This window comes from Dasypus novemcinctus, chromosome 4 (assembly GCF_030445035.2).
Source record: "Dasypus novemcinctus isolate mDasNov1 chromosome 4, mDasNov1.1.hap2, whole genome shotgun sequence".
In the NCBI taxonomy this organism is placed as follows: Eukaryota; Metazoa; Chordata; class Mammalia; order Cingulata; family Dasypodidae; genus Dasypus; species Dasypus novemcinctus.
Window position 1 is genome coordinate 44,265,521 of NC_080676.1, and position 23,159 is coordinate 44,288,679.

Here is a 23,159-nt window from a genome sequence, read left to right on the forward strand (position 1 = left end):
TGATTGCCCAAAAACCGTGAGGTAGGCTGAATAACACCCTTCTAAGATTTCATACCCCAATTCACAGACTCTGTGAATATATTACTCATGTGGCAAAAGGGATTTTGCTGATATGATTAAGTTAAGGATAGTAGATAAAGAGACTAGCTAGATTGTCCAAGTGAACGCAATGGTATAAGCACAAGTGTCCTTTTAGGAGAGGGGCAGAGGGAGATACTACTGCACAAGAGGAGAAGGTGACATGATGACAGAAGCAGAGATTGGAGTGATGCATTTAGAAGATGGAAGGGACCACGAAACAAGTACAGGTGCCCACAAGAAACTAGAAAAAGGCAAGGAATGATGACAGGCATTCTCCTCTCAGAGCTTCCAGAAGGGTCCAGCCTTACTGACACCATAACAGTAGCCTGATTTTAACTTCTGACCTCCAGAACTATAAGACATTAACTTGTGATGTTCTGAGCCATTGAATTGTGGTCATTTGTTAAAGCAGCAATAAGAAACCAATACAAACCATTTGATGAAAATGAACTGTAAACAATTATCAACTACCTTAAGGCAGGAGAAATAGACTGCTTTAGAAGCCGGCGGGACCCAGATTAGATTAGAAAAGAGAGTTAAGGGATGTCTCTCCCTTTTGACTTCTGTAAAGTTCTTTTTCTGTATACAAGAATAGAAGGCAGGCAAATTCAGTAAATTATCCTAAGAAGTTGTTAGCAGCTAGCTAATACTCTGTTCTAATGGGGAAAGAGGGTTCAAAAGTCTAAAAGTCTTCAAAGAAAGAAATAGCCTGAAAAGGTTTTTTATGCCAGATAGCTCTAAAGTCCATCATCTTTACCCCCAAAACTCAATGCTGGAGCTCTTCATACAAATTAAAGGACTTCTCACTTCTGTTCAAACACAAGAAATGGCCAAGATAAGTAATCTAAAAATATATGCAAGTAGTTGAATCAAGGAGCAAGAAACTTACTTCTACCTAAACATATTTCTTTAAGTGTTGTTCATAATATTCATATTACCATAAGCTTCATCATCATGGTTATCATTGTCATCATCAGCATCCAAAAAAGCCCACATTTGTTGCTTGCTTGCTGTGTTCCAGGCATTGTGTTAAATACTTTGTTTGTTCTCATTTAATCCTCACAATAATGCCATATGTAGGTATTATTTTTTTTCTCACATTAGAGATGGGGGAAAATGTTTGAGAGACTCCAAGCAACTTGTTAATTTTCACAGAGTAAGTGACAGCACTACGATGTGTTCTGTGTAAAACCAATACTTAATGCCTTATTTTAATGAGTTCTATTAAATTTCTCCCATTTTTGATAGAAAAGGGTGCAACATGCATTCAAAGGCAAGCTACATATGCCTTCCTTGACTCATGGTAGTGTGGGTTGCCCAGACCATGGTCTGCCCCCAGCATACGTGGTTATTAAATGTTAAGTGCACAGCCCCTGTTAAAATTGACCTTGCAAACCCAAAATTATTAAATAGTGCCTATAGACACCTATCTACTACTGCATAAGTGCAAGCAAAACTTCCTTCAGCAATAATGGAAGGAATACATTTTTACTTATTTTTTAAAAATATATTTCACAAGCTTTATAATTTTACATTTTAATTGTACAATTCAATGTTTTTTACAATTTTTGCTCATTGTCTCAGCATTTTTCTTTATGAGGTCCAGAAACCAAACCCAGGATGTCCCATGTGAGACGTGGGCACTCAAATGCTTCAGCCACATCTGTTCCCTGCTCATTTGTTTTCGCTCCTTGTCTGCTCATGGTCTTTAGGAGGCACTGGGCACTGAACCCAGGACTACCCATGTGGGAGGTGGGCACTCAACTGCTTGAGCCACATCCACTCCCCTTTACTTATTTATTTTTGGCTAGTAGAGAAATTACCCTTGGCAATATAGAAAAATCACATTATCTTCCAGTGATTCTCCCCAGAAAAAAAAATAATTTAATGAGAGAGATTGAACTCTGTCTTAAATTTGAAGTTGAAATTATGAATTTTATGGCTGTTTTTCAAGGAGGATCATTTTTCTACTGACAACTGGAAGAAGCCAGTTGTCTATAGAGTTTACCATAGACCACTTGAGGAATGGTCATTTGGGATTATTTTGATTATTATTGATGCTAAATCTTAAGGCTTAAGAGAACCTGCATCCTGGTTCCAAATCTAGGACACTAAGGAAATATTCTAGTGTAAATTACTGCACCTGTCAGAATTTCACCTCTAAGTGAGGGAAAACAATATTTCACTTTTTCTTCAGGGATGGGAAGAAGTATTAAACATCAATAACTACTAAAAGAATTGATTTGTACATATTTTTAAATTTAATTTTGCTTAATTTAGATTTCTTTAGTAATAATCTAGAAAATTACCCGTTCACTGCTTATGCCTAATTGGTACAAATTGAAATGATGTTCATGATCTCTGTATTTTCGGAATTCTGATTTAAATCTGACTGACCACCAGTAGGCTGGTAAAAATGTAAGAAATTACCATTTTCATTTACAATAGAGGACAGTCCTTTCAAATAAGGATAAGAATAAAGTTTGGGTTATCATGCTGTCTTTTAATTAAGAAAACTTCTTATAGTCTTATATAAAAGCACTGGTAAGAAAGGAAGAAATTATCACAATTTTAATAAGTCGAGAGATAAAACTTATAATCTGTATGTTGAATTGCTAAGTGAATTGTAATCCAGAATTATTAAACTAGTTTCCAAGATATTAACATCTTTAAAGGTTTTCTGTTTTTCTAAAATTTCCATATTTGGTACATGCTATTTTTATAATTGAAAAAAAATGATAACACATAAAAGTTGAGCTCAATGACTAGAAAATAAATGTAAAGAAATAAATCATCATTTTATATTCTGATTTTATTTCTTCTCTATCTAGCGGGAAATCACAAAAGCAGTATGTCACATGATTAAATTAAATTTGAGGATAAAGAAGTTCCACTGATGCTTTTAATTCAAAACATCTAATAGACCAGAATTGAGAAATGGAGACACAGCTTGTTTCATCTGTCCTAGCAGCAACAGCTAGAAGCTCCATGCTAAGTACACTGAGCAATTGAGAGTTTGAGATATTGACATGACCATAGGACTTGCTGATCCAGACGCTAAATTCTAAATTGAAAATGACTACTGGATAGCTAAATGGATATTTTGGTAAAGCAAATAGCAGAGTCCCAAGTTAAAAATTCCAATTTTGTGTCTTCTGTAGAGTTCCTGACTTAACCATTTGTGCAGTGGTTGCTAACATATTTTATAAGGTACAAAGTCAGCGAATCAAAGCACTTATCTAGAAATACACACTAACCCACTTTTGCTATGCTCCCACTCCCGCCTCAGATAACTATTAAAAGATTGTTGCAACAGTTTTCTCCATTGACTTGGTCTAACATGGACCTGCATTATGGGGTCCTGAATTGGATAAAACAACTCTAAAAATATTCCACAAAAGGAAAAATCATTCTAAACAAACTCTGACAAAACCAATATACCAAAGTTTCTATGTTTGATGCTTATTTGTAAAATTTGCTTACCTTCCGATCTTGTCCCCAAGCCACCCACCAAAGAATGAGGTGATGATTCCTCCCATTGTAAAGGTGCATGCAGTCAGGGTCCAGCGCATGGTGATCAGGAGAACAGATGCCATACTCTCTTCCTCGGCCCAAAGCTTTGGGATTGGGTTAATTTGGTCTGGAATTGTGGGCAGGGCCTCTGTGCTGTTGACAGTAATGCTGTGGGTGGCCTTTTGTTCATCCAATGGAACATCCAACACATATCCATGAGATTCTATTATCTGAGGATATAAAATAAGGAAAATAATTCTAATATTTCAAACCTGCTAGCTGTTTTGTTTTTGTTTGTCTTTTCTTTAAAAAATGTATTTTGAGGTGTTTCAACAGGATCAAACTAATTATGTGTATTAGAGACATACAAACATGGGAAGATTTATTTACAACTGGCCATATCTTATAAAACAGTGGTCACAATTTCAGCGCCAACGGGAACCAGGCCAGAACAAGCAAGTGAAGGAGGCAAGGAGGACCTCGAAGGCTGGAGGGAAGAACTGGGGATTAAGAGGGAGTGACCAGGATTGTGGAGCAGAAGAGCATTAATGCCATCTAAAAACAGAAGGTGCAAATACGAGGCTCGTGTTGCATGATCTTTAATTTTTTACCAGTAGCCAGAAACTGGATTTTTATGTAAAATTCTCCAATTTTTACATGTTGGCAACTATTCAAATTGAAAATATTCTGCAGGTTAAAAAAGACACATGTTCACACTAGTGAAACTTCTGCACAGTTTGACTTAAATTGGTTATGTAAATATTTTAAAAGCACAAAAATGAAAAGAACAAAAAGATTGGGAAATTTAAGATGAGAACAAGAATAAAGTTGGTATACAAAATTCAGTTGTGCCTTATTCTTGCTCAAAGTGAGCCAAAAAATTCAGTACTGAATTTCCTAGCAATCAGTGCAAAGATGGGAAAAAAATCAGTGACATGAGTGATGAATTCCAAAGATTTAAATAGCTCAGTGGTCCTTCAGGTCCTTCCTCCTTCAGGTCTCAGAAAGTCCAGTGTGTAAAAGGAAGAACAATTTTGAAAACTAAATTTCATGGAGCTTTATTTTACAATGTGCTCATAGAGGCTCATATCATACCAAAGTATAATTGAGAGAAAGCATGTCCTTCAGGCCATCTTCCTACTGTGTCATTCCTGTCGGGGATGATTTGGTCACTACTCAGTGACAGCGACCTGGACTGGTACTGTCCCAAAGTATCTCTAGGCTGTGCAAAGTCATATGTGCTAAGGTCAGCTGAATGAGGGGGAGATTTTGACATCCTCTTATGATGAAGACATTCACCTCATTAGAAGGATGCCCTACAGGATAATATGCATAAAATAAACAAGGGCTAGAAGAAATTCTCCTAAGTGTTCTCAGCAGTTCTTCTTTGTGCTAGAATTATGGTTGATTTTTTCTTATAATTTATGCAATAGGCTTTTTTTTTTGTAATCGTAAAAAAGTGTTGGGAGAGATCAGGGAAAGATGGACAGGCAAAACCTGTCTGAAATTAATGGGCCTGGGCTTCAGGGGCCGGGGACTTTGAAGCACTGAGGAAGAGCAGGATGGTGAGTCTGAGAAGCTGCTGCAGGGACAGTGAGTGAATCGCCTCCACAGCAGGGACTGGTGCTGTTTCCCCACACTCAAGGGTTGCTTCGGGAACAGCCTTCTCTCCTGGAACAGAAGGGGGACATGGCTGAGTGTGTTTTCTGGTTGGCGAGTTTGGACTGCTGGATCCTGCTCTGAGTCATAGTTCGGACCTGCTGGGAAGAGGAATTCCACAGGCCATTGTCTCACTACTGCGCTGAAGCGGTTAAAAAATATATTCCCTCACTTTAGGGAAAGGCTTGCCGAAGAGCACCACCTGCCGGGAAGGCCATAGAAGTGCACCGAGAAAGAGAAGCTAGTTGTATTTGCTGTCGCTCCTAAGACCATTTGGAGCTGGTCTGTCTGTGCCTCATCCAAGGGTCCCTGGCCCTGTTTTGATCAGTTAAAAGGTGCATCTCTAATGACCTAGGATAACTTGAATCAAGAATCAAAGAAGTGTTGAAGCACAAATCTAATCTGCCATAACACCCTAGGCAAGGGAGAGAAACTGAGTATCAGATTAAACACATCAAGATAATCAGATGCCTAGATTCAGCAAAAAATAATAAGCCATGTTAAAAACAGGGAGATATGATCCATCAAGGGAACAAATCAAACAGACGAGACTCAGAATTTCAAACAAATATTCAACGATGTTCAAACAAATCTCTTAATTCAAGGAGATTAAGAAAAATAAGGCTAAAGAGACTGGAGATATAAGACACTGAGTGAACATAAAAAAGAATTGAAAGCATGCAAAGAAAAATAACAGAACTGAACTTATGGGACTGAAAGACATAGTAGATGTGATTAAAATACATTAGAGGCAAGACAATCAGCAAGACGGCAGCGGAGTAAGGAGCTCCTAGAGTCATCTCCTGCTACAGGGCAGTTAGTAAACACCCAGAGCTCTCTGGAGCTAGTGAAGCACTTGTTTGGGGGCTCCAGGAGACCAGAAGAGCATCCTGCCACATCCTTGAAGGAATGTAAGGAGGAGACAGCCTGTTTGCAGAAAACTTTTGTAATTAGAGCACTCCAAGCCACAGAGGCCAGGGTCCATCCTCCACTGGAGGCACAAGCCACCTCAGGAGCTGTTCTGTGTCTGGAATTGGAAGCTCCACTTCCCAAAAAATGGGGATGAAGTCTACCAGGACAACTGCAGTCATCTTGGACCCACACTGCATAAATTGCTGCCCAAACCTGCAGCTCCATCCCTGCCCCGGGTGGGGAAATAAAGCTTCATCACTCTCTCTGGACAACTATATTCTAGGCCTGCATGACTTGAATTATTCCACATAGCTGTGACTCTGTCCCTACTCCTGGCAAAGGAGAACATTGAGAGAAGCTTCATCAGTCCCTGGGGCAATCAAGACAGCTTGAGCCTCCACAGTTTATAGCACCAGCTACAACCTTGGCTCCTACTGCACAACCAGCAAGGGAGAAAGGGCAGGAAGCTCTAAACTAAAGAGAAAAACTATACCCAAAATAAGTACTCTAGTAAGCCAGATGTCAAGACACCAACAAACAATTACAATCCATACAAAGAAAAGGGAAGCTATGGCCCAGTAAAGGAACAAGATAATCCTCTGGAGACATAAAAGAGTTGAGGCAACTAATCACAGATGTTCAAACAAATTTTATCAATAAATTCAATGAAATAGCTAAAGATATTAAGGATGGATGCACACAAAGAAGAATTTGGAAGCATACATAGAAAGTTAGTGAACCTTATGGGAATGAATGGCATAATAAAAGAAATGAAAAATACACTGGAATCATATAAAACCAGAATAGACGGGGCAGTAGGAAGGATTGGTGCGTTTGAAGAAATGGCCTCTGAAACTGAACATACAAAAAAACAGACGAAAAGAAGAATGGGAAAAAATTGAACAAGTCTCAGGGAACTAAATGATAGCAAAAGATGTGCAAACATATATGTCATGGGTGTCCCAGAAGAAGAGAAGGGAAAAGGGGCAGAAGGAATATTTGAAGAAATAATGACTGAAAATTTCCCATGTCCAAGAAGCATAAAGTACTCCCATCTGAAAAAAATCCAAATAGACCAACACTGAGACACATACCAACCAGAATGTCAATTGCCAAACACAAAAAGAGAAATCTGAAAACAGCAAGAGAAAAGCAGCACATAATGTATAAGGGATACCCAGTAAAATTAAATGTGATTTCTCACCAGAAACCATGGAGGCAGGAAGATAGTGGTATTATATTTTTAAGATACTACAAGAGAAAAACTTCCAGCCAAGAATCTTATATCCAGCAATATTTTCTTTCAAAAATGAGGGCAAGATTAAAATATTCACAGATAAACAGAAACTGAGAAAACTTCTAACCAAGAGACAGGAGTTTCAGGAAATACTAAAGGAGTGTGCTAGAGCCTGAAAGAAAAGACAGGAGAGAAAGGCCTGGAAGAGAGTTGGGAAATGAAGAGTATATCAATAAAAGTAACTAAAAGTGTCAAAAGAGTGGTGAAAATAAAATATGGCAGATAAAACTCAGATAGTCAGGAATAAACTTAACCAATGATAAAATGCACTTGTATTCAGAAAATGGCAACTCAATGTTAAAAGAAACCAAAAAAGTCCTAAATAACTGGAAGAACATTCCATGCTCATGGATTGGAAGACTAAATATCATTAAGATATCATTGTTACTCAAATCGATATTCACTTTCAATGCAATCTCAATAGAAATTCCACCAGCATTTTTTATTTAATTTGAAGACACGAGTTTCAAATTCATTTGGAAGGCAAGGGGTCCCAAATAGCCAGAAACATCTTAAAAAGGAAAGCAAAACCTCATCTCCAAAATTTAAATCTTATTACTTAGTTAGAGCGATTAAAAAAAAAAAAATAGCATGGTTCTGGCATAAAGACAGGCATACAGACCAGTGAAACCTAACCAATGGATCAGAAACAGACCTTCACATATATGGTCAAGTGATTTTTGACTAGCCTGTCAAACCCACACAGCTAGGGCAGAACAGTCCATTCAACAAATGGTGTTGGAAGTTTTGGATCACAGAGTGGTTCAACAATGGCAGTGGAGGAACACTGGTATGGGATGTTATTGATAGGTGATATATGGTTGACAGGGAGTTATACAGGGCATATGTCCAAGGTGCATGGTAATGTTTGGATATATGCATAGTGGCAAAAATTAAAAACAACAGCTGGGGGGGTACTGGATTCCTGGCTGGGGGTGCTCTCTCGTGGTCCCTAGGGGAGCAGTGGCAGTCCCCCAAGTGCAACGGTAAGGACCATGGAGGAATGAGGGTCCAACAGTGAGCCCCTGAGACTAATGACTATGCTTGTGAGCCTATCTGCCTGAAATAAGAACAAGGCCTAGATCAGCACTGTGCCTGGGAGTTTCCTCCTGACAGCCTTCATGTTACTCAAATGTGGCCAGTCTGGAAGCCAAACTCAGCATGTAAATGCAATGCATTCCCCCTAGCGTGGGACATGACACCCGGGGATGAGCCTCCCTGGCACTGAGGGATCACTACCAAGTACCAGCTGATGATGCAACTACAAAATGACCTTGAATTAAAGGTTCAACGTGGACCAGCAGAATATCCCTGTCTACATATAATAACAGGAGTTTAAAATGCTGTTTGACCTAATGTAAGGGGGAAATGGAAAGGAGAAATGAGTTTATATGGCTATGAGTCTCTAAAAAAGAGTGGAGGTTGTCAGAAGGATTGCCCTTATGCACACCTGAGCAGAGTCTCAGAGACAGATAAAGTAGATACAACCCCAGGTATTGGTTCTTTTGAGGGCTAAAGAGACCCACAGGTTCTATGGTCATGGCAGATGGGGTTCACTGCCATGTCAGTTGGCCCTTCTTTGGAGCTGGTGTTTCTGCATGATGGAGCTGGACACAGATAGAATCTCTTTTCACAAGACTTTCATGCTACTTTACTGGAATTGTAGTTGGTGCTAGGGTTTAAGATACATCTAGGGGATTTGAATCTCTGCACTGACAATATGATAGCCAGGCCCTGAGCCTAAACAGAGTTCAACTCCTACACTCTGATTTATTGAACTTACCCCACTCAGCTAACATGGAATTGAAGAATGTCAACCACCACACCATGGAACCTAGAGTACCTACAACTGAAAGCAGGAGGATTGCATCCAGTATCCATGTGGAATCTAAGCCTCCTCTTGACATAGATGTGCAATGGACACAACCAATCCAATGTCCACAGAGAAAATGTGGCATTGGTGTGGGAAAAGTGGCCATGGTGGCTGCTGGGTGCAGGGAATGGGAGGAAGAGATAAGATGTGGAGGCGTTTTCAGGGCTTGGAGCTGCCCTGGGTGGTGCTTCAGGGACAATTACCGGACATTGTAGATCCTCCCAGGGCCTACTGGATGGAACGTGGGAGAGTATGGGCTATGATGTGGACCATTGACCATGAAGTGCAGCGATGCCCAGAGATGCACTTACCAAATGCAATGGATGTGTCATGATGATGGAAGAGAGTGTTGCTGTGGGGGGAGTGGTGGGGTGGGGGCGGTGGGGTTGAATGGGACCTCATATTTTTTTAATGTAATATTTTTTAAAAATGAATTTAAAAAAATTTTTTTAAAGGCAAATAAAAAAATTAAAAAATAAAAAAAAGAACTGGATATCCATAGACAAAAGAAGGAAAGAGGACCCCTATCTCACACCTTATCCATAAATTAACTCAAAATGGATCAAAAATCTAAAAATAAAAGCAAGAACCATAAAGCTTCCAGAAGAAATTGTAGGAAAATATCTTCAAGACCTGGTGATAGGTGGTGGATTCTTAAAGGAGGTAAGAGGAGGGCTGAGATGGAGTACTGATGTTTAATGTATGTAGAAGTTTTAATTAGCTTTACTGTAAAAGTGTGGAAATGTATAGAGTGGATGGTAACACATAGTGAGTAACAGCTAGTTTATAAATGGAGATGTGGCTGAAAATGGTAGTCTAGGTATGTGAATGCCAATTGACAGAATGCTAAAGAATAATCTAGGAACTGAATAGCACAGTAAACCAAGAAGTAGATGAGAACTGTGGTTGATTGTACAGATGCAAGGGTGTCCCTGATGAGCTACAGCAAATATACATCCCTACTGCAGGGTGGGATTGTGGAGATTGTACTATGTTGAAAATGGGGCAGTTGGAAAATGTGCACCACATGTACACTATGGATCTGGTAACAATCAGATGATATTATCTTATCTGTAAAAAATGTTCCACCCCAGTGTGGTGTGTTGATAGAGGAGTGTTTTTTGGGAATTCTGCAAATATGCATGATTGTTTTGTAAGTTTACAACTTCTGTCATAAAAAAAAATATATTTAAAAAATAATTATAGGATGGGTTGGGGAAAAAATACACCAAATGTAAGATAAACATTATAATTAGTAGTAAGATTTTGACAATATTCTTTCATAATTTGTAACCAATATCTCACAGGAATGCAAGGTATTCATGGAGGGTTGATGTATGGGACCCTTCTATGATATTATGCATGTTTCCTTTGTAAGTTCACAACTTTACTATACACTTATTGCTTATGTATGTTCATATACAAATGATATAAAGAAAATAATAATAATAGGTGGTTTGGGGGAAAATACTTTGGTTCTTAGTAAAATTTTGACAATGTTTTTTAATCATTAGTTAAAAATGTTTAACAACAATGCAAGGTATTGGTGGTAGGGTGAGTTATGAGAGTCCTGTATGATGTTATATATGTTCGTGTTGTAAGTTCACAATTATTATTATACACCTATTGTTTATATATGTTCGTATGAGTGATATACTTCAATAAATTTTTAAAAATACAGTAGAGGCATATGACAGCACACTTGAACAGGCAAAAGAAAGGATCAGTGACTTAGAAGACAGGGCATATGAAACTGAACAGGCAGAAGAACAGATAGACAAAGAATGGGGAAAAAATCAGCAGGGTCTCAGGGAATTGAATGCTGGCATGAAGCACATAAACATATGCATCATAAGTGTACCAGAAGGAGAAGAGAAGGGAAAAGGCACATAAAAAATATTTGAGGAAATAATGGCCAACAATTTCCTAATCCTTCTGAAAGATATAGATATCTGTGTTCAAGAACTGCAACATACTAAAATGAGAACAAATCCAAATAGACCTAATCCAAGAAATTTACTATTTAGAATGTCAAATGCCAAAAATAGAGAATCTGGAAGGCCGAAAGAGAAAAGCAATTTGTGTTATACAAGTGGGCAGAAATAAAATTAAGTGCCAATTTCTCAGCAGAGATCATGGAGGCAAGAAGACAGAGGTATGAGATATTTAAGGTACTGAAAGACAAAATGTGCCAGCTACAAATTCTTTGGCAAAACTGTCCTCCAAAAATGAGGGAGAGTTTAAAATATTCACAGATGAACAGAAACTGAGAGAGTTCCTTAATAATAGTCCTGCCCTGTAAAAGAGTTCTATACTCTGAAAGGAAAAGACAGGAGAGAGAGGCTTGGAGGAGAGTGTAGAAGTGAAGATTACCAGTAAGGGTAACCAAAACAGTAAAAAGAGAGACAAAAATAAGATATGATATATGAAAGCAAAAAGACAAAATGATTGAAGTAAATACTGCATTTACAGTAATAACATTGATAGCTAATGGATTAAACTCCCCAATCAAGAGATACAGACTAGCAGAATGGATTTAAAAAACCTAAACCACTTAAATGCTCTTTATCAGAGATTTACCTTAAACCCAAGAATACAAATAGGCTGAAATTGGAAGACTAGAAAAAGATATTGCATGCAAACAGGAACCACAAAAGAGCTGGGGTAGTTGTAGTAATATAGGATAAAACAGATTTTATGAAAAACAGTTACAGGAGAAAAAAATGGCATTATATATAAATAAAAGGGGCAATCCACCAAGAAAAAGAATAACAATCATAAATATTTATCCGCCAAACTAGGGTGCCCCAGAATATGAGGCAAACACTGGCAAAATCGAAGGGAGAAATACACATCTCTATAATAATAATTGGAGGCTTCAATACACCACTCTCATTAATAGAAAGAACATCTAGACAGAGGATCAATTAGGAAGCAGAGAACTTGAATATTATGATAACTGATCTAGATCTAACAGACTTACACAGAACATTGCATACAAAGCAGAAGGATATGCATTCTTCTCAAGTGCTGATGGATCATTCTCCAGGATAGACCACAGGTTGGCTCACAAAACAAGGCTCAATAAATTTGAAAAGATTGAAATCATACAATGTTCTTTCTCTGATCATAATGTAGTGAAGCTGGAAATTAATAACAGGCAGAGAACTAGAAATTTCACAAAATATGTAGAGATTTTTAAAAGCACACTTTTAAACAATCAGTGTGTCAAGGAAGAAATTGCAAAAGAAATCAATAAATATCTTGAAACAAATGAAAACAAGAATGCAGCCTATCAAAACTTACGGGATATAGCAAAGGCAGTGCTGAGAAGAAATTTATAACCCTGAATGCCTACATTGAAAAGGAAGAAAGAGGGAAGTGGATGTGACTCAAGCAGTTGAGTACCTCCATCCCACATGGGAGGTCCCAGTTTCAGTTCCTGGTGCCCCCTAAAAAGAAGATGAGCAGACGCAGAGAGCAGACAGTGAGCACAAACAATGGTGGAGGGGGGGGGGGGGTGGGATAAATAAATAAAATCTTAAAAAAAAAAAAGGAAGTATGAGCTCAAATCAAAGACCTAACTCCCACTCTAACTGCACACTTGGAGAAAATAGAAAAAAGGACAGCAAACTAATCCCAAAGCAAGCAGAAGGAAAGAAATTTTAAAATGTTATAGAGAAATAAATGAAATTGAGAACAACAAAAAAAACTATAAGGAGAATGAACAAAACCAAGAGATGGTTCTTTGAGAAGATCAATAAAATTAACAAACCTTAGCTAGCTTAACAGAGGAAGAGAGAAGATGCAAATAAGTAAAATCAGAAATGAGAGGGGTATATGGCTACTAACCCCACAAAAATGAAAAAGGATCATAAGATAATACTATGAAGAAATGTATGCCAACAAACTAGACAACTTAGATGAAATGGACAGTTTCCTAGAAACACACAAACAACCTCCATTTAGTCTAGAAGGATTAGAAGACCTCAGTAAACCAATTACAAGTAAAGAGATGAAACATTCATCAAAAACCTTCCAAAAAAGAAGTTGGCTTTACAGGTGAATTCTATAAATCATTCTTAGAAGAATTAACACCAAGCTTGCTCAAACTCCTCCAAAAATTGAAGAGGAGGACACACTACCTCCTTCTATGAAGCCAACACCATGCTAATACCGAAGTCAGGTAAAGATACTAGTAGAAAAGAAAATTCCAGACCAATCTCTCTAATGAATATAAGTGCAAATATCCTTCAAAAATACTTGCAAATTGATTCCAACAGAACATTAAAGGAAATATACACAATGATCAAGAAGATGTTATCCTGGGTATGCAAGGGTATTTAAACACAGGAAAACCAATTAATGTAATACACCCCCTTAGCAACCCAAAGGGGAAAAAGCACATGATCATCTTGATTGACACGTAACAGACATTTGATAAAATCCAGCATTCTTTCTTGATAAAAATGCTTTGAAGGATAGGTATGGAAGGAGACTTCCTCAAAATAATAAAAAGTATGTATCAAAAACCAACAGCTAACATTGTACTCGATGTTGAAAGGCTCAAAGCTTTCCCTCTAAGATCAAGAGCAAGACTAGGATGCTGTGCCAGTTTGAAGTTCTTTTATGAATTCCCATAAAGAAAAGATTATGTTTTAACTAATCCATCCTTTTGGATGAGAGGCCCATTTGATTGGACTACATCAGTGAAGCTCTCGGGTTGAATCTCTACCCTCTTGTTGGGTCAGATATAAACGGAGGCACACGTGAAAATGAAGCCACCATATAGATCATGTAATGTGAGAGAAAGGACTCCAGGTTTGCCCATAGCTGAGCTCAAGAAGAGAAGCCCATGAGAGATTCAAAGAGCTGAGACCCAGGGAGAAATGAGCCATATACATGATAGCTTTCAGCTAAACTCAGGAATAAAGCAGAGCAGGCAAAGCTGATAGAGGAGGGCCTGAAAGAGATTGGCCTTATTCTTGATTGACCACATCTGAACTCTGGAAGATGGTAGATTTTGGAGAGGAAGGCAGAGATCAGTGACTATTTATGCTTTGCCACATGGCCAGAAAACAGGATCAATAGCAACTGACTTTGGTGTAAAAGCACCTCTTATGGTGCCTTGATTTGGATATTTCATGGCCCTGAAAATGTAAACCTTTACCCTCAATAAATCTCCTTTATAAAAGCCAACCAATTTCTAGTATTTGCTTCGGTAGCCCTTTGGCAAACTAATACTGTTACCACTGTTATTCAACTAAGTCCTTTGGCAAATTAATAACTGTTACCACTGTTAATCAACATTGTGCTAGAAATTCTGGCTAGAGCATTTAAACAAGAAAAAAAAAATAAAAGACAACCAAATTGGAAAGGAAGAAGGAAAACTTTCAGTATTTGCAGATGACATGATCCTACATTTAGATAGTGCCTAAAAATCAATGACAAAGCTTCAAAAGCTAATAAATGAATTGAACAAAGTGGCAGGATACAAGATCAACACGCAAATTTCAGTAGTGTTTCTATACACTGGCAATGAACAATCTAAGGAGAAAATAAAGAAAATAATTCCACCTGAAATAGCAACTAAAAGAATTAATTATCTAGGAATAAATTTAACCAGGGATGTAAAGGACGTGTACTCAGAGAACTACAAAATATTGCTAAAAGAAATAAAGACCTAAATAAATGGAAGGACATTTTATGTTCATGAGTTGGGAGAATAAATATCATTAAGATGTCAAATTTACCCAAATTGATTTACAGACTCAATGTTATCCCAGTCAAAATTCCAGAAGCCTAATTTGTAAAAATAGAAAAGACAATTATCAAATTTATTTGGAAGGGTAATGGACCCTGAATAGCCAAAAACATTTTTTTTTAAGATTTATTTTTTTTTATTTCTCTCCCCTTCCCCCCTCACACCCCAGTTGTCTATTCTCTGTGTCTATTTTGCTGTGTGTACTTCTTTGTCCACTTCTGTTGTTGTCAGCAGCATGGGAATCTGTATTTCTTTTTGTTGCATCATCTTGTTGTGTCAGCTCTCTGTGTGTGCGGTGCCATCTTGGGCAGGCTGCACTTTCTTTTGCGCTGGGTGGCTATCCTTGCAGGGCACACTCCTTGTGCGTGAGGCTCCCCTATGCGGGGGACACCCCTGTGTGGCAGGGCACTCCTTGCATGCATCAGCACTGCACATGGATCAGCTCCACACAGGTCAAGTAGGCCCGGGGTTTGAACTGTGGACCTCCCATGTGGTAGACAGACACCCTAACCACTGGGCCAGGTCTGCTTCCCTCAAAAACATCCTGAAAAAGAAGAAAGTCGGAGTTCTCACACTACCTAAATTTTAAACTGCTATTGTGGTCATCATATTGGCATAATATTGTCATAAAGACAGACACACTGATCACTGGAATGAAATTGAGATTCCAGAAATCGATCCTCACATCTATGGTCAATTGATTTTTTTTATTTTAGGAGGTACTGGGGATTGAACCTGGGACCTCGTACATGCAAGGAGGGGCTCAACCACTGAGCTCCACTAGCTCCACTATGTCAATTAATTTTTGACAAAGCTATCAATTCCATTCAACTGGGACAGAATAGTCTTTCACAAATGGTGGTGAGAGAACTTAATTTCTATATTCAAAAGAGTGAAAGAAGATCCCTCTCTCACACCTTATATGAAACTTAACTAAAAATGTATCAAATACCTAACTACAAGAGCTGGAACCATTAAACTTCTAGAAGAAATTGGACAGAAGCACCTTAAACATCATGGAATAGGCAATGGTTTCTTAGGTTTATCACGTGACATACAAACAATGACAGAAAATATAGATAAATAGGGATTTCTCAAAACTGAATACTTTTGTGCTTCAAAGGACTTTGTCAAGAAGATGAAAAGGCAACCTATACAATTTGAGAAAATATTTGGTAGCCACATATCTGCCAATGGCTTAATATCCTGAATACATAATGAAATCATATAAATCAATAAAAGACAATCAAATTAAAACATGGGCAAAAGACTTGAATAGACATTTCTTCAAAGAAGAAATGCAAATTGCTAAAAAGCACATGAAAAGATGCTCAACAACACTAGGGAAATGCAAATTAAAACCACAGTGAGATATTGATTTTATATGTACTAGAATTGCCACTAATAAAAAAAAAAATCTAATTGTGTTGGAGAGGATGTGGAGAAATAGGAACACTGATTCACTACTGGAGATGATAATGGTACAGTTCCTCAGGAAGCTAAGTATAGAACTGCCACATGACCTGGCGATCCCACTGCTAGGTATATACTCAGAAGAACTGAAAGCAGGGATGTGAACAGACATTTGCATACTGATGTTCACAGCAGCAGTATTCACAGTTGCCAAAAGATGGAAACAACCTCGGTGTCCATCAAGAGATGAATGGATAAACAAAATGTAGTATAGACAATTGATGGAATATTATTCATCTGTAAGAATAAATGAAATCCTGACACAAGTGACAACATGAATGAACCTTGAGGACATTGTACTGAGTGAAATAAGTCAGACACAAGAGGGCAAATGTTGTATCTGACTAATACGAGCTAAGTATAATGAGCAAACTCATGGAATTAAAATGTGGAATATAGTTTACTGGGAGGTAGAATGATGACAGAGAATTAGGAGCTGATGCTTAATACGTGTCGAATTTTCAAGAAGGCTGATTATAAATTTTTCAAACTGGATAGAGGTAGTCGTAGTACATTATCATGAATGTAATTAACAAAGCTGAATTGTGCATGTGATTATGGTTGAAGGTGAAGTTTGGGGTCATGTATGTACCTAGAATGAAAGCTAGAGGATGGAATATGAGACTTCATAACACGTGAACAGTGTTGTGAAAAACGAATGTGGTTAATAGAACAAAGATAAGAATTTCTTACATGAACTAGAACAGTTGTACATCGAAGTTTACAAGATGTTATTAATACAGTGGTATATGGGAAATGCAAATTATGGAATATAATTATCAGTAATATATTTAATTTCTGTCATCAATTGAAACAAATTGCTAAGTGGTGATATTTGTAGATTATAAGGAGGATGGTTTTTTTTTTGAGCAGTGAATATGTTCTAAAATTGATTGTGTTGATGAATTCACAGCTCTGTGACTATACTGAGAACCATGATTGTAAACTTTGGATGGATTGTATGGTATGTAGGGAAAAAAACTTATTTTAAAATACCTTAAAATGATTCCAATGTCATTCAACTAATCAAAAATAAAGTGTCTGAATGACCATTCTTACATAATCATATTTAAGCAGCTCTTGAAACATGCAAAAGGAAGGGACCTAAGAAAGCACTGATCTGATGCGAGTGGGGGCATCTCTGTTTTCAACTGTGACTCTGGGCTTTGGATGAAAGGAACAGGGAGCCCTTAGCCTAGTTTTTCCTCTGGGACAGGAGAGGATAGTTTAGCTAAGGATGCGAAAACAACTTCCACCAAAAGAGAAGGGACTCTACCAATTCCAGTTCATGGTGAAGTTGAACCACACTTCAGGTAGCCTACACCATCAGGAAATATTCATCATCACCCACAGAAAAAAAGCACACAGTCCAGGTCTCCTGATCCTCCAGCTCTATTCTCCTCTCTTCTCAGCCATGGTAAGTTCTGCTACACTCATGATGAAAACAGAGGCAGAGGTTTTGGCCCAAAAAAGCAACCCTTTTCAGGTGAGGAACAGCACACATTTCACACATTCATACACTGCAGGATAGTACATCTTCCTTGGAGTCTAATGGTGTAAGAGAAGCAAGTGGAGCAATGACAGATTAATAAGAATGCACCCAAGTGCTCCTACCCTTATCCTTCCCTAACCACTTTATGAAGTCCCTTCTATTTGCCAGTCATTGTGTGTGGCACTGGTGATAGGAAAAGAAACAAGATACCAGTCCTGCCCTCAAGGATCTGATTGAATTAGAGCACAGGGGAATGAAATCCCCGTTCCCTTTGCTTGCAGATGTAGGAGCTGGGAAAAATCACATCCCTCTCCTGTCTATCCACTGGACATTGGAGGAGGGGGACAGAAAATAAAAATGAGAACAATTTTATAAATTATTTGATATATTTAAAAATAATAACCATCCAAATAGTTATCATGAAGAAAACCTAAACTTTGTTGGGTTTCTTGAATGTTATTCTTAAGTTTTGTATTATGTTGCTTTGAATTTCCTGTAGGAGACAGAAAAAAAAACTGATCTTTTTAGTGCTTAGTGCTCCCAAAGGTTTTCATCTGGCCTGGAAACAGGAATTGTAACATTGTGGAAAGGATAGAACTGGAGGCAGTGTATGTTAGAGCACTGGTGCATAGTAGGTAGGGGTCTAATAAATGTTTGTGCACTGAAGGAAATACATCTTTCTCTCACTTCCCCTTATTTCCTGGAGTTTTTCATCCATATGTGCTTGGAATCATTGAATATTTTGAATGCTGTAATGAACTCTTCTTTAAACATCCCAGATGTGTGGTATATTGTGACTGGAGTTTCCTGCGAGCTCAACAGATAGCAGAATCAGCTCAAGAATAACAATTCCCTTCTCCTCCTGTGAGAATTGTTGACTAAGAAGTCAAGGCCAAGTTATCAGCTCTGGAAACATGCACCTCGATACCTAACAGAAGGCCAAGATTACCTGGTGTCCCCCACATAAACTTTTACCCCTTCTCCAAAAAACAGGATGATATCTTTTTGTCACTGACAGCAGTTGCCAGAAAGAATTTCTGTGTTTCACTTGCCTGTTGAGATGTATTGATCACACCAATGTCATATCCACACTTGAAGGAACTCAGCACTGTGGTGAAAACAGTGAAAGCCAAGGTCCTGGTTATCTGTTGGGATTGGAACACAAGGCAGAGAATCACCCAGGCAATTTCAGTTGCCCATTATGTTTTGATCTGCACTTTGCACTTTTTACAGGTTTCACAAGCTGGTTCTGTATCCTCACTACTCATTTACAGCATGCCCTGTGCTTCCAGCAGGTGAGAGCCATCACATGAGTACTTGAGAGCCATCCATCATTTCCCCTACATTACTAATGCCGGAAAAAATTGTCAACAGCTTGTTCCAGAAATGTTCATAAACCATACAATTTATGGTTTAAATATAAGCACTCAAAATCAGGCCTGAGAACTAGAATTGATGCTGACCAACAGAAACTTCCAACATAAAAACAGTCAGTTATATCACTGGGAGAGGTTAACTGGGATTTCAGTTAACAAAGAGGCAGGAAGCTATCCCATGGGCAATGCTATGTTACAAAAATGCTTCAGTAGTTGGAAAATATGCACCAGCCACCATTTATACAACCTACGACAACACCTAGGGAAGGATGTGTTTCAGGATTTGCAACTAAAATTTTAGCAGGTTGAACCTACATTTCTGGGTTTAGGATATTAAATCTGCCCAAACCCAGTTCCATGTAGCTAGAGTAAAGCATTGTAGAAAAGGGCAGAACACTCATCCCCTTCAACTCAACAAAGACCCTTCTAACCAACCTAGAGAAATCCTATCATGCCTTCAGAGAGGCACATAAAAGGATATTCAGTGCAGCATATTCTTTTCCATTTAAAAGATTTTTATGGAATTTTATCTTTCATACACGAACATACATAAAAAATAAATGTATAGTAAAAGCTGTGTGAAATTACAAAACAAACATGCAAACAAGGCTCCCATACTTCACCCAACCAATACCATGCATTTTCTGAAACATTTGTTAGAAATTATGAAGGAGCATCATCAAAGTAGTACTACCAATTATAGCCCATATCTTGTATTTGGTGAATTTTACCCCAACCCACTCTATTTTGTTGTTATTGTTCATAAACCATGCAGTTTATCTAAAGTGTACAATCAATGACATTTTGTATTATAACAGAGTTGTTCATTCATTGCTTCAATCATTATTAGAGCATTTTCATTTCTCAAAAAAACAAAAACAAAAACAAAAAAGAAACCACTATCATACCCACTTTGTAGTAGTGCGACTAACTACAAATCACATGATATGTTTTCACATTTTCTTTCCATTTCCAAACATTTATAAACAAGATTTTTCCAATTCTGCACAGATTAAACCTCAGCTTTCCATTCTTTAACCACATTCTTTTTCTGGTGACATATTCTAGTTATTAACTTCATGAGTTTTCACATTATATTTAGATCCTAATAGAGAAATCTTACAATATTTGTCCTTTTGTGCCTTGCTTGCTTCACTCAACATAATGTCCTCCAGGTTCATCCATGTTGTCATCTGCTTCACGACTTCATTTCTTCTTACAGTTGAATAATATTCCATCATGTGTATATATTCCAGTTTGCTTATCCATTCACCATTTGATGGGCACCTGGATCAGTTCCATCTTTTGACAATTGTAAATAATGTCCCTACTGAACATTGGTCAACATTGCCTGTTCATGTACCAGCTCTCAGATCTTCTGTGTATATACCTAGTAGGTGTATTGCTGGGTCACCGAGAGATCTATATCTGACTTCTTTAGGAACTGCCAAACAAAATTCCACAGTGACTATACCATTCTACATTACCACTAACAGTAAATAAGCATTCTTATCTCTCTCCATGCCCTCCAACACTTGTAGTTTTATGTTTTATTAATAATGGCCATTCTAATAGGGTGAAATGTTATCTTATTGTAGGTTTAATTTGCATTTCCTTAATAGCCAGTGATGTTGAACATTTTTTCATGTGTTTTTTCACCATTTATATTTCTTCTTTAGAAAAGTGTATATTCAGGTCTTTTGCACATTTTTAAATTTGGTCATTTGTCTTTTTATTGTTGAGTTGTAGGAACTCTTTATATATCATGAAGATTAGAACCTTGATGTATGTGTGATTTCCAAATATTTTATCCCACTGAATAGGCTGAACTTTTTAACCCTATTCACAAAGTCCTTTGAGGTGCCAAAGTGTTTAAATTTGAGGAGGCCCCAGTTATCTATTTTTACTTTTGTTGCTCATGCTTTGGTAAAAGATGTAAGAGACCACCAACTACTACAAGGTCTTGAAGATGTTTCCCTATATTATCTTCTAGGAGTTTTATGGTCCTGGCTTTTATATTTAGGTCTTTCATTCATTTTGAGTTGATTCTTGTATAAGGAGAAGTTAGGGGCCCTCTTTCATTCTTCTGGATATTGATATCACGTTCTCCCAGCACTATTTGTTGAAGACTTTTTTGTCCCCGTTGGGTGAACTTGATGGGCTTATCAAAAATCAATTGATCTGAGAGGTACGGGTATATTTCTGAACTCTAAATTTTGATCCATTGATTAATGTGACTATCTTTATGCCAATAGCATACTGTTTTGACCAGTGAAACTTCATAATATACTTCAAGTTCAGGAAGCAAGAGTCCTCCAAGTTTGCTCTTCTTTTTAGGATACTTTTGGCCATTCAGTACCACTTTCCCTTCCAAATAAGTTTGGTAATTGACTTTTCTATTTCTGTAATACAGGCTGTGGGAATTTTAAAAAATATGTATGTTTATGACAGAAGTTGTAAACTTACAAAGCAATCATACACATGTGCAGAATATCCAAAAACACCCTTCTATCAAGACACCATACTGTGGTAGAACATTTGTTACAGATTATGAGATAATATCATCTGATTATTAGAACGTCCATAGTGTACATTTGGCACACATTTTCCATATTGACCTGTTATCACCTCAGTACATCTTTGGCTTAGGTGAAAGAATATTACATTACTCCTGCTAACCACAGTCCATAGGTCGACTGTTAGAATTTTTATTGGAGTTGCTTTGAATCTATAGATCAATTTGGAAAGAATTGACATTTTCATGATGTTTAGTCTTCCGATCCATAAACATGGAATGTCCTTCCATTTGTTTAGGTTGTATTTTATTTCTTTAGCAGTGTTTCATAGTTTTCTGAATTCAGATCCTTTATATTCTGGTTAAATTAATTTCTAGATATTTGAGTTTTTTTGTCGCTACTGTAAAGGGAATTTTTTCTTGATTTCCTCCTCAGCTTGCTCATTACTAATGTATGGGAACACTACTGATTTTTGCATGTTGATCTTGTATCCTACCACTTTGTTAAACTAATTTATTAGCTCTAATAGCTTTGTTGTAGATATTTCAGAATTTTCTAAATATAAGATGATGTTATAATGAGAATTTTACTTCCCCTTTTCCAATTTGGAGGACTTTTATTTCATTTTCTTGCCTAAATGCTCTAGCTAGGACTTCTAGCAAAATGTTGAATAACAGTGGTGACAGTAGGCATATTTGTCTTTTTCCTGATCTTAGAGGAAATGCTTTCAACTTCTCCCCATTGAGTACAATTTTGGCTGTGGCATTTTCATATAAACCCTTTATTATGTTGAGGAACTTTCCTTCTCTACCTATCTTTTGAAGTTCTTCTTTTTTCTCTCTGTTTTTTTTTTAATCAAGAAAGGATCCACAACCAGCAAGATGGCGGCAGAGTAAGGAGCTCCGAGAATCACCTTCTGCTACAGGGCAGTTAGTAATCACCCAGAGCTATCTAAAATACTTGTTTGGGGGCTCGAGGAGACCAGAAATGCAACATACAACATCCTTGAAAGAATGGAGGAGGACACTGCTCATCTGCAGAGAAAATTCATAAGTAGAGCACTCCATACCACAGAAGCCAGTGCCCATCCTCCCCAGGAGGCACAAGCAGACCTGGGAGCTATTCTGAGGCTGAAATTGGAAGCTCCACTTCCCCAAAAAGGGAGAGGAAGAGACTGTTGGACACCAACTTCAACTACTGATT

At 37.6% G+C, this 23,159-nt stretch overlaps 1 protein-coding gene across 1 annotated transcript in view; it reads right to left on the reverse strand.

Annotated features, from left to right (window-relative positions):
• LOC101435288 (solute carrier family 2, facilitated glucose transporter member 2-like) overlaps positions 1-23,159 on the reverse strand; it is a 64,555-nt gene that overhangs the window by 35,799 nt on the left and 5,597 nt on the right. Inside the window, exon 2 of the mRNA XM_058295279.1 lies at positions 3,565-3,824. Coding sequence (XP_058151262.1) covers positions 3,565-3,824 — 260 coding nt within the window. The remainder of the gene's footprint in view (positions 1-3,564; positions 3,825-23,159) is intronic.